The sequence below is a fragment of the Trachinotus anak genome, unplaced genomic scaffold, assembly GCF_046630095.1.
Source record: "Trachinotus anak isolate AG129_WGS33_773 ecotype Australia unplaced genomic scaffold, CSIRO_AGI_Tana_v1 ptg000004l, whole genome shotgun sequence".
Lineage (NCBI taxonomy): Eukaryota > Metazoa > Chordata > Actinopteri > Carangiformes > Carangidae > Trachinotus > Trachinotus anak.
In genome coordinates, this window is record NW_027273855.1 from 519,296 (window position 1) to 531,900 (window position 12,605).

Sequence of the window (12,605 nt, forward strand, 5' to 3'; positions counted from 1 at the left end):
CACCGTGAAGCCCATGATGAAACAGTGGTCATGCTTTTGCCATGATGCTGTGATTTCTTGAACCAATCACGCTCGCTCGCTCGCCTGCTCGCTCTCTTGCTCCATCACTTTGGTCCAAACTAAAATGTTCCAACAGCTGCCGTGTGGATCTCCAGAGGGTGAACCCTGGTGACTCTGGTGATCGACTCCTCACCATGAATATTTATTCACCAATATTTGATGCAACATGAATATTTGAACTTGTCCTGTTTCTTCACATCAACTTCTAAATTTGCGTTTTCATCACACAAATATCAGACGACCCCTGAACAGCAGCACTCTATCGTGACTGTGTCTTGACTCTGTCATGTTGGCATATGCATCAGCTGATGCAACACGACCCTTCACAACCTCTTTCTGTTGCACGCTAGACGTTTTATTGACCTTCAGCCCAGAAAATGTCCAAACTGTGTCACAATAAGAGAAGAATGAACTGTGTGAGCTGATCCAACACCTCAGCTGTTGGTAATGGAGACACATGTCTTTAGAAAACCTGTGTTTGAGATAAAACAGCTCATTACTCAGATATATTCTGACTCTGTGCAGAGAACTAGACACAGATGACAAAAAACAAGACACCAGGTTTCACTTTGATCAGTGGAGCCTGTGTCTTTTCACAAATAACCTCCTCTGATGTGGTTATTTGTAGAAAAATAGCTTCAAACGAGGGCTGATCCTTAACCTCTAATCTCTATCATTTGAGATCTTGAAAATGAAACAAAATGAATTTCATAAACATCATTTCTACGCTTGAAGGACGTCTTCAAAGTAAGCAAAGCTCTGATCCTGATACAAGCCTAAAGAAATAGTTTTCTCTTCGGTCGCGAAGCTTTCAGACGCTGTGACGTCGGGAGGGAAAGACACCGAGCTGCACATGAAGTCGGCAGGTGGAGGGTGGGCAGCTGTCACGTCAGCCGGCCTCAGTCATATTTGTTCGTCTAGCCACGCTGCTCTGATTACACACACACACACACACACACACCACACACGAGGCAGAGCATGACACTCTGCCAGGGTGGTGGAGAGAGGGAGCGTACCTAACACCATCACAAATGACCACCTGTTGACACCATGCACACCATGCAGGGGTGTGTGTGTGTGTGTTCACTGTAGATTCCTGAGGGAGATCCTCAGAGAGAGAACATGAGAGCGAGAGAGAGAGAGAGTGAATGAATATAGTCCCTGTAGAAATACTGTTGGTTTGACAGATCCGGCCCAGATCTGGGTTGCATGTGTGTGACCTCGTCTCCAACACAGGACCTCTACACACAGAGCTAAACAGAGGCTGGAGCTAGATATCAACACCTCAAGTAAAACGCAGAAGAAGAGTAAAATCTGGAAAACGCTCAGAAAAGCAAAAGTGTCTTTCTTGGAAAGCTGCACACACACTTCAATTAGAAATACATTACAATTGCTCTTAGTGTGTGTGTGTATATGTGTGTGTGTGTGTGTGTGTATGTGTGTGTATGTGTGTGGCAGCTAGTGACAGCCACAGCTTGGAGAGGCTGAGGTCATGGCCACAGAGCCAGCCTAATGGGGGAAAGAGAAACAAACCCCTACTTGTCTGTATGTGTGGGTGTATCTGTGTGTGACAGACGGACACACACACACACACACAAAACACACACAGACAGACACTGCCCCAGTCACCTCTTGCCTCCTCTCTTGGCTGCCCATGAGCAAACATGATTGTGTGTGTGTGTGTGTGTGTGTGGGTGGGTGCATGTGTTTGTATGTGCACAACATAGTAACCCTGGAGCAACTTACTGAGCCGCAGAAAGACACACAACTTCACACAGAGTCAACACCACACCTAAATTTAAACACACTCACACTTCAGCTATCAGACACCTCTGCTGGCACTCCCCTATCAGGCATCTGTACACACACACACACACACACACACAGTTATTGGTCTGTCCGACACTATTGGGTGCATTTTCAGTTCATTGACATGTTAGTGTGACCGCCCTCAGCCGGCTGCCAAGTGGGCAACCTGTGGTGCGTTCACATCTTGTGGGAAAAACAATCACCCTGGGCGTTTTTACACTTTAAAACCGCTTTGACAAAGTACAGATTTTCCCTGAATGAAATCCAGATCTCACTTGTATAATTTGCATTTTTAAAACTTAAAACAAATCTCCTTCTTTTCTTCCAGCCCTCTGATCCCACCCCAATCAAGAAGTCCAAACATGAGGACTTCCCATCGCAGTCCCCGCTGGCCGACAAAGAGAAGCAGCACGACTGGCTTCAGTCCCTGTCCGCCTCCAATAAGGTCAGTGTTGCTACGCTCAGGAAGGAGATGTCTGTAATGAAAATGACGCGTGGTGCCTGAGATGAGATGTCATGTAATATTATACAGAAGTTTTCAGATGAGGGCAGTGCTTAAATTTAGACTTTGGCAAGCCGTGCTAACGGAGGAAGTAACTGTAGACGCCATGAACCCGAAGGATTCGCTTACTGAGATGGAGCGAAGTGTGAGAGAGCAGTGAAACAGAATATAACCACAATATAATGATGGATGTCCCCTGTGAAGATCAATATTTCCTAAAAGAAAGAAAAAAGTCTGCCATGGAGGTTCATCTTCACGCTGTCCCCTCTCCAGTGTGGTGCTGCGGAGTCAGTAGTTGTAATAAATTAAAGCCTTAAATGATTCTACTGGTGGATACTCCATCATTGTGAGGTGAAAGGTCAAAGACGGCTGTCACACCAAACATCTGCAGTGATTCTAAGAGATCATCTCAGTCGCCCAGAATCAGAGAGAACACCTTCAAGGTTCCTGAAATTCAACAGCTTAACGCAGAGAAATTCATAATAGAAGAAGATAAATGACAAATAATAATTATTATTATGAGAACAATGGCATCATGGGTAAGACGAACCTTACACTGTGTCCCTACTTTCTGGTTTTGACCTTAAATTCATCATCCTGTTCAGTTATTCTGTGATCAGATGGTTCCCTGATCTAAATCAGATGTTCTCAAATTTTAGTGAGTTCTCACACACAAGTGTTTGTATTTAGTCGACATTTGAGATTTGAGAAATTTTGCTTCTGTTTTTAAAGGTTCCATAGTTTAACTTCTCCAGTGTTTTATCTGAAGTGTTGATCTCCATCAGAAGATATATTTGTGGTTTTAAGAACCAAAACCCATCTCAGTGTAGTTTTACATCTCCTCTCTCAGGCTTGTGTGCATTTCTCTGTGGACTGAGGCTTTGATACTTTCACAGTATTAATATCCAAAATCCAGAATCCAAAAATTTTCAACTTCTAGCCCCACCTGTTATTGAGCTTTCTGTGTGTATTATTACAAGATGTCATTTCTTTATTATTTGTGATTTAAAGTATTATCTCTGTCTTTTCCTTCCAGGGGTTTAACTGCATTCAGCCCAGGCAGAGGCCATCAGCTTTCAGGCCCTGGTCCCCTCACATCTCTGCCAGTGATAAGGAGCCCTCCAGTCACCCTCTGGCCCTGCTGAGAGACAGGTGAGCCCAGCACAGCACAGCACAGCAGGGCACCACCAGGTCCAGAATGGAAGATACTCTCACCAAACAGCACCTAACTGACTTTAAATAAGAATTAATCACAAACAGTGACATATCTGGACCCAAAGAGAAGCTTTCACTGTGACTGACGACGGCTGTTTAGTTCAGCTGGATCTGATGAGCTCCCACCACACTCTCTCACTTGTCTGGGTGGGCTGGTGTCACAGAGGTCAAGTCTGACTGTACCACAGCCTCCCACACTCCACCATTCACACACATTTGACACACTCATAATGTGGGCACACACTTGCCATGGCGCTGCCAGTGCAGGCTGCACCATATCGCACTTGATCTGGCCCAGTTTCTCATAAAGTGGGAGGAAAGAGCTGCAGGCACTTTATCTGAATGTTTCTCTACCCTGGTTGGCACAGACTGTCCAGATCGGACCATACAATATGGTCCCGGCTGTGTTTACTTACATGAATTCAGCTGTTGTAAATGAAATAATCTTGATTTGGTTTATTGCATGTAAACGCCACGAGACGAGAAACTAAACTGTCTGGTTTCCTCTCAGCTTCTACAACTACAAGAGTCTGGAGAACGGTGTGGCCCCCAATGTTGCCCTCACTCCACTACCCCTGGGGAAGGTGGGTCCCATGTCCCCGTCAGTACCCAGCACCTCCCACCCAAGTGGAGGTGAACCCCCGGGTGAAGGAGCCAACTCCAGGCCTCGCAAGAGAAGAGCCACTGGGGAGCTCCAGCCACCGGCTTCAGAGGCCCCCTGCCCTCCGTCCTTCACTGCCAGCAAGCCACCACCGCCTCAGGAAGACAAAGACTCTGAGGTGGAGATTGAAGTGGAGAGCCGTGACGAACGTAAGTAAAGAACTCAATACCAGTAGCTAGATACGTAAAGATCTCTTGTAGCTAAATGAAGTCTTGAATCAACTGAGTCTGTCGTCTCTCCCAACAGTCACCTCGTCCCTGTCCTCCCTGTCGTCACCATCTTTCACCTCGTCCAGCAGCTCAGCCAAGGACTTGAGCTCGCCATGTGCCCAAGGGCCCATCTGCACTGTCACGTCAGCTGAGGGCACTCCCCCTTCAGCTGCGCCCATCGCACCCATCACACCTGTCGCAGCTCCCGTCACCCTTCCAGAACTGGGGCTGGAGTCGGAGCTGGAGAGCCTGAGGCAGGCACTGGACAACGGACTCGACTCCAAAGAGTCAAAGGAGAAGTTTCTGCATGAGATTGTAAAGATGAGGGTGAAGCAGGAGGAGAAGCTGGGATCAGCCCTGCAGGCCAAACGCAACCTCCAACAGGTAGGCCACAGTGTCAGCTCCATAAACCGGCTTCAGTTTGTGACTTGTCTTGGAATCATCATGATTAACTTCAGCCCTTGTTTAAAGCAGCTTTTTGTAAGTTTTGTTATCGTTACATAGCCAACATTAGCATTAACAGCTGTTTACTGACCATTCTTGGCAAGTGCTATCTGGTTAGCATGCTAACGTCAGTACAAGAAAAGAAATGGTAGAAGTAGAAGCAAAAGGTTGGTTCCCACCTCTGGAAACAGATGTTGTTGAGTAAAGGAAGAAGTTTGATGCTGAACTCACAACTTTTCCTCTAGACTCCTGAGTAAACAGCTACTAATGCTAATATTAGCTATGTAGCAATGGGAAAATTTAGAAATATTAAGACTCGACAATTTATAAGGAATTAGAACGTATTTTCAATTATCATACCACATACAGGAGCTGCTGTACGTGTGGCCAACCTGAGGCCAACAAGTAAATCAAACGTGTCAGTGTAATTCTGTGTAGAAACTGTGATTGTCTATTTAGACAATAACTATTTACAAAAACAAACAGTGTCTTATAAATGTTTCCCACATTGACATAGTATAAGATTTTATTATAGTGACTGCACCATCATGTGTGAGAACTGGGTTTCCCAGCCCAGGAAAACTCATACAATCCTTTAGTTTCCCCCAACCTTTTTTTTTTTTTTTTTTTTTTTGAAATCTGACTAGACAGAAACTTTTCAGAGATGGTGCACAGAAGAAATTACTTGAGAACAGGCATAGAAAAGCAGAAGTGGATTCAGAGTCATTATTACTGTCCGCAAAGCTTAGCATGAGTTGGCAAGTGATAACAATGACAGCGGATGTTGCTGCAAAGGGAAAGGCCAGACTTCCATTTTTATTTTTGGTCTTGGACTGAGAACAAGAAAGTGCAGACGAAGGAGTGTGTGTGGGTGCGGAACACAAAAACGCATCCTGAGCACAGAAAAGTGATTCCAGCTCGACAGCACTCCACTTTCACTTTCCATCAGGGCTGAGAGGAGCTGTGGAGAAGCAAGCAGCCCACCTCCCAGCTGCATGAACTGTGGTCTCACTTTAAAACAGCCTGCTGTGCTGAGTTGAACTAACTCTGGTGGTATTCACCGAGTTCTTATGTAAAGCCTCTGCAGCGTAAAGGGTGTGATGGGGATTGTTTCTTTTCACTCTTTTTGTGGAAACTAACAAAGCTTGATGACAGACATGTTTGTCCCAACTGCTGGGTTCCCATGAGAAGACTATGGGTGTGTCACCACAACACACACACGCACACACGCACACACACACACACACACACACACACACACACACATGCACCCACACTCACACTCTCTCAGTGATTCAGAGGAAGGAAACCTAACTTCTGTCAGCCCACACGTTGCCCTAACCCCTGACTCGGCTCAGTGTAAACACTGACACGGACCCTGCTCTTCTCTCTGGTGTCAACAGCTCAGAGACAAAGTGAAACAGACGAGTGACAGATGTGTCCACTGGTGTTCACAGTGGTTGCATCAGCGCCACGGGACACTTCTTGAACAATCTTCTCAATGATACATTCATGTTATATTAAAAACTAGAATCACCTCCATGTGGTTATTTCCTGCACCGACCAGCCAAGTAACAGGAAGTAGAGTCACAGTCTGAGTCCTGAGTTACAGTATTGAATAATGGCCAGAGGTGTTTTTGCAGAACTTCATTTTATCCTTATAGACATTTGAGTTAAATTGTTTCATAATTAGTGTATGAGTTATGGCCAAAAAGATCACCATGACCTTGTCCTTTAACCTTTGACCACCAAATTTTAATCAGTTCATCCTTCAGTTAAAGTGGACACCTGTGCCAAATTTGAAGAAATTCCCTCAAGGTGTTACTGAGATGTTGTGTTCACGAGAATGGGACGAACGGACAAGAAAACATGAAGCCTTCAGGCCGGCGACAGTCAAGAATAGATGCTTTATGTTTTCAGCTTGTCTGTCCATAATTAATTGATAATTAATAATTAAGTATGAATCATTATCATTTAAACCCCAGATAGATAGGTTCCCATCCTCGGTGCTAACTTCTACAATCCCCTCTTCCCAGGAGTTGGAGTTCTTGCGAGTGGCCAAGAAGGAGAAGCTTCGGGAGGCGACCGAGGCGAAGCGAAACCTGAGGAAGGAAATCGAGCGTCTGCGAGCAGAGAGCGAGAAGAAGATGAAGGAAGCCAACGAGTCGCGGATCCGTCTGAAGCGGGAGCTGGAGCAAGCCCGGCAGCTGAGGGTCTGCGACAAGGGCTGCGAGGCCGGGCGTCTTCGCGCAAAATACTCAGCACAGGTGAGTGAGCGCGTGAGAAACGTGGAACATTTGTCTAAATGAAGCCAAACAAGGCCAAGAATGTAGGCAGACACAAACAATGTGTGCAAACGTGGTGGCAAAACGTCTAGACAACACCCTCAGAGTAATTGCAGTGTTTCACTTTCTCACATACTCTCAAGGTCAGCAGAGGAGAAGGCAAGAAAAAAAACACATTTCCTCTTCCCCAGTCAAAAATAAATGGGTGTAACGCCAAGTGCACAGACGTACGATAAGTCCTCCAACAAAAGGAAACAGGAAGAGACGTTGACTTCCCCCAGGCACCATGGGAAATGCAGATTAGACAAAACAAGAGCGAGGTTATGCTCTCCAACTGCATCTGTGTGCCTCCCTGCAGAGGCTGCAGTCGTCCTTGGAAGGCTGTCACGAAGGCGACATGTCTGAGACGCTGATGTTTCTGAGGCTCAGGACAAGAACGTTTTCAGACTCTTGCACTATCGTTGTGCCCCAAAAATCACTGGAAATATCCAGAATTTCTCTGCAGATACTAAATTTTTGTTCTTAAACTTGCAGTTTTCAGCCTCTGTCTGGACTAAGACAATAGTTGGGGGATTTTATTCTGATCACACATTTGCATTCTAATTCTTCACAAACCGACACTGGGTTTTATTGTATTTGTTGAAATCCAGAGAGAGAATTTGAACATTTTTTGGCAAATTAATTTCACAGAAACGTCTGACAACTGTTTCACATGTTTAATACTCTTTAAGCCCTTTGATTTGGAAACAAGACCAAGAAGCTTTAACAGTGCAGAGACAGAGAAGAACTCAGTTTGGTAGAGACACTCTGAGTCAGTCCCCACAGACTCCCATGTTAATGTCCAACTTTACAGCAGAAAGAAACATGTTTACAGCCTGGTACAGAAACTGTTCTGGTCTCTGGAGATCATTTCCTCCTTCATGACGACTGTACAACTGAATTTATACAACTCACCTGTTCACATTTTATTAAGGAGTAAAGTAATGGACAATTGAGGGCGTGGCCTCTTTGACTGACAGGTGGGTGAGTGAATGCTTGACATGTACTGAAGTCTCAGCTCCACCTCTTTGCCTGTTTTTTTGATAAGCTGGGAGTTAGTGGGCGGAGTCAGGCTCTGCCAAGATGGCGACGGCAGAGCGGCTCACTCTGAGCTTTAGAAACCTTTGTATGATGTCACAGAGGCTCCGCCCATCTTTATTTATAGTCTATTTCAGGACAGTTGTAGTTCTGCAGAGTTGATGGTTGGAGTTTTACCATCAATGAAATCTGGCTAATGAGACGTTAGTTTGCTTCTTCCTCAAAATTACAGTTAAATTAATGTGTATGAACATGGCCTGAGGTCAGAGACCTGAGCCCCCGGGGTCAAGAAAAGGTCTGATAGGACTGTACTCAGGTATATGAATGAGAGTCTCTGTAAGGTGGTTGGATCACTCTGGAGTCAGATCTGTTCTGCTGTGATTTCAGCTGTTTCCTGCCTTGTGTTTTCCAGATCGAGGACCTCCAGATGAAGCTGCAGCACGCCGAGGCCGACCGTGAGCAGCTCCGAGCCGATCTGCTGCAGGAGCGGGAGGCCAGGGAGCACCTGGAGAGGGTGGTGAAGGAGCTGCAGCAGCAGCTCTGGCCCAAACCCAACAGTGACAAGGATGGAACGCCCAAGGACACGCTGGCTGAGAACTAATCCAGCAGCCAAACTCGCCTCCCAATAATTCAAACCCTGTCGCCATGATCCCCCAACATCACCTGCCCAACTCAGACCAGAACCCAGAACCACCCAGGAGTCCTGGGCCGGCCACGTCGCACCACTGTCCGTCACGCTCGCCCTGCAGAACATAAAAAGAAAAGACTCTCACCTTCTGCCCAGAGACAGAGAGAAGAAACGAGGCCCATGAAAAGTCAAGTGAATAGTTTCCTTGGAGAATGACTGGAAACAGCAAAACAAGGAAGCACGTGTTTCTGAATCACGCACTGACTCGCACCTTCCAGACTCGCACAGCTTCAAACGCCGTCACGAGAACGAAAGAAAAACAGACGAATAGCGCAAAGTGTGGTTGTGCCGTATTTTCTCTGACAAGAAAATGAAGTGAGACTTTTGGACAGACATGTGTGATAATAAATGCTGAAAGATGATCGTGTTATATTAGAGTTACACAGCTGTCGAGAGGTGTTGTAGCGGTGCAGCCAGGACGGGCGGGGCTCACACTTAGCCCACAGTTCCCGAAAACGTCTCCACCGCCGTCCCTCGCCACGACGATGAGGACGCGGAGGGTTTTGAGACATTATAAGCTATTTAAGAGACTACATAGCGATATGTAAAAAAACAAAAAAGAAAAACGATGAAAAAAAAGACAGATTCTTTGTTTCTCTGTGCTCCTGGAGTTGGAAAATATAAAAGATACAAATAAATGAGAAGATGAGCAAAACAAGCAGATGAACTTTCCACAGTGCCACCGTGGTTTTGTCGGTTTTACAGGACGCCATCGCAGTCCACTGAGGGGAGGGGCTCTGAGCCACCCGTCCTTTCCTCGTTGTGTTTGTTTTATAAAAATCACGCAATTCTCTGGGCGGCGGGGGAGGGGGCGGGGCTTGCATCGGGGTCGACATCTTTCTCACTCTTCTCTCTTTGGATTGGACGCTGGACATAAAAACATGCTGAACCTTATTAGTGAGCACTTGTGTTGGATGATTGATAATGACATCCAGCAGTTTCCATCTCAGTGCTGCTCCCACACACACACACACCTATACTTCCATATGTGTTTTAAGCATTTGGGTCAGAACCTGGATGTTTTATCTTCTAGATAAAAGATAAAATCCTCCAGATGTGCGTGGCCTTGTTTTCTTGTCTGCCTGATGAAAGGCTGCATGTTTTTACTCCAGCTGACTCCAACACCATCACCATGACAGTGGTTCTCAAACCTCTTCACATCACCGCCCGCAAACTGACTCAGAACTGTTTTATCACAGAAAATGTTTAGACCCACGACCATAAGAATCAAACATCCTGTCACTGTGGATGGAAATATAGTAAAAATAAATTACTCCCCTTTTTCCGGGGGACCCTCAGGAGCCCCCTCATGGACCTCTGGGGGTCCCCGGACCCACTTTGAGAACCACTGATCTATGAAAACAGTGGACTGGATGGGACACCCCTGGCAAGAACCACAAAATGTTCATTTTAATTAAATTAAGGTATGTAAATATAAATATATGTTTTTTTTGTTTTTTTTTTTGTTTTTTTTTTTACTTTACAATAATGAATCGCACTTTGTCATAACAAAATACTGTTATACTGCATTGTACTCCCACTATTGTCGTCAATCTTACTTTGAAAACATCACCCTATACACGACTGCTACCATATAAATCCAGTAAGCATTTTATTGATTATATGCATCTCCAATAAATACTGTCGCTGTGTTTTCTTAAGGCAAAGTATTGTAAATAAATGGAAAGAAAAAAGGCTCCACCTGTTGCTTGCTGATGCAGTCTGGGATTGTTACAAAGGTTCTGGCAACACATTCTCCCTATTGTTGTAATATAATGACACCCGGGTCAAACTGCGCTAACGACACACTGCACATCATCACGGTGAATTTTTTTTACAGGCATCTGAACAAAATGTCGGAGGATTAAAACCTGATTTTATTCAGAAGGTGGCGAGTGCGACTCTGCCGCCGCACAGCGGGTACAATGCAATCAGAATGTACATTGTGTTAATGCTAATTTTTCTTTGGTGTTGTAATGTTGTTTTTAAACGTGGAGATACTTTATTGCTTGTCTGTTATGTTCACTTTTTTTCAATAGAAAACTCATATTTTCTTTATGCATGAAATTTGAGAAGGTTTGCCACACATATAGTCAGTTATTGGGCATTGATACTGTACATGTAAGGGTTTTATTGTGTTATGCAACATGAAGCAATTTGTCTTATTTAGAAGAGGAAGAAGTAACTAAAAAAAAAGCAACAAACTGTGTTTTGTTCTTAAGAAAAAAGAAAACTTCACACTTGCAAAAAGCAAAAGACAACAACAACAAAAAAGAGAAAAAAAAATGAAATGCAATGCTGGACAACCTCAAGTGCCTGGACATGGGCGAAAGGTTTCCAGAGAAGGAAAACTGATGACGAAGCTGTTGGGGCGTGGCCTCTCATCGACTTCCTGTGTGCAGGTTTCAAAGTAAAATGAGCGTCCTTCGCTCAGCAGCTGTTTTTAATCAGTGTTCCTAAAAACCAACCAGTTTACAGACTTTTTCTTTTTCAATGCAGAGAACAATTGAACAGATGCTCGATGCTTCAGGCTTTTTTCTGAATGAGTGCTTTTTTCCTTCATTCGGAATCAATGATATGCATGTTCAAACCATTTTTATAGAAGATCTTGAAAACCCACTCGCTTCGGTGAATTGTTACTTTGGGTTGTACATAAAGACTAAACTGTTTATTCCCACTTTTGCTGACTCGTCCCGAGGCGGACGTGCCGAGGATGATAAAGAGGGCATTATGTTGAAAGCCCGTTTCTTATCCGCCGTCGCTGACGTCCTCAGACAGCGACGCTGCGTCTGTGACTTTGGCAGACCTAAAAAATTGGTACATTTTGTAGTTGTTTTTACACTCAAAAGAGTTGATAGCCTCTGTGTAGTTTACTTTACTCGTGGTTTTCTACAAAAGAAGGGAGACAACAACGACACTGGCTCCTTCACACTCCCGCACGAAAAAGAAAAAGCAGTTTAACAACGTCTCGTTTTCTAAAGGAGAATCATTTTGCTAAATAATGGACAGTAAAGCAGCAATAACAGTCCATATTAATAGACAAATACTAGCCAGTGTGAAGATTTGAATAAGAATTTTCAAAATGTAAATATTTTTTTCATTTACAATATTGTATAATATATGTACATGGTGTTTCCTTTTTCAAAAAGAAATCTTTTCTTACAATAGCTTGTGTTGTTTTTGTTTTTTTTGTTTTGTTTTTTTTTGAATTTGTGTTTTAACTGAAATGTTTCAAAAACAGTTAATGATGCAGTGCGTAAGAGAATATTCCCTACATAAACATGTTAATCCATTTCTTTGCTTTTTTTTACTGTAGAGTCTTTATATTGAATGATGTTTTTCACCAGTTCATATATATTTTTAACAGTATGTTCAGTATCAGATAACAGACCTGCAGTATGGGTCTCTCTCTCACACACACACACACACACACACACACACACACACACACACACACACACACACACACACACACACACCACGCCACTTGCAGATTGTTTCCGCCCTAATCCTCATGTATCTTTTTAGCCCTGTGCTGCTGCTAATACTATATAAACCTTACAATTCTAGAAATATTTTTATGTAAGAGGTAAATGTAAGCTTTCCCATTTATTAATACCACATATACAGTATGAAAAAAAAACGCTTGGCTTAT

The 12,605-nt window shown here is 44.1% G+C and overlaps 1 protein-coding gene across 1 annotated transcript in view; it reads left to right on the plus strand.

Moving 5' to 3' along the window:
* The window catches only part of LOC139619978 (ski oncogene-like), a 73,134-nt gene extending 62,597 nt beyond the window's left edge, over nucleotides 1-10,537 (plus strand). The window contains exons 2-7 of the mRNA XM_071475067.1: nucleotides 2,198-2,314; nucleotides 3,408-3,523; nucleotides 4,098-4,396; nucleotides 4,494-4,840; nucleotides 6,937-7,167; nucleotides 8,675-10,537. Coding sequence (XP_071331168.1) covers nucleotides 2,198-2,314; nucleotides 3,408-3,523; nucleotides 4,098-4,396; nucleotides 4,494-4,840; nucleotides 6,937-7,167; nucleotides 8,675-8,863 — 1,299 coding nt within the window. The 3' untranslated portion in view covers nucleotides 8,864-10,537. The remainder of the gene's footprint in view (nucleotides 1-2,197; nucleotides 2,315-3,407; nucleotides 3,524-4,097; nucleotides 4,397-4,493; nucleotides 4,841-6,936; nucleotides 7,168-8,674) is intronic.
* The last annotated feature ends 2,068 nt before the right edge of the window (nucleotides 10,538-12,605 follow it).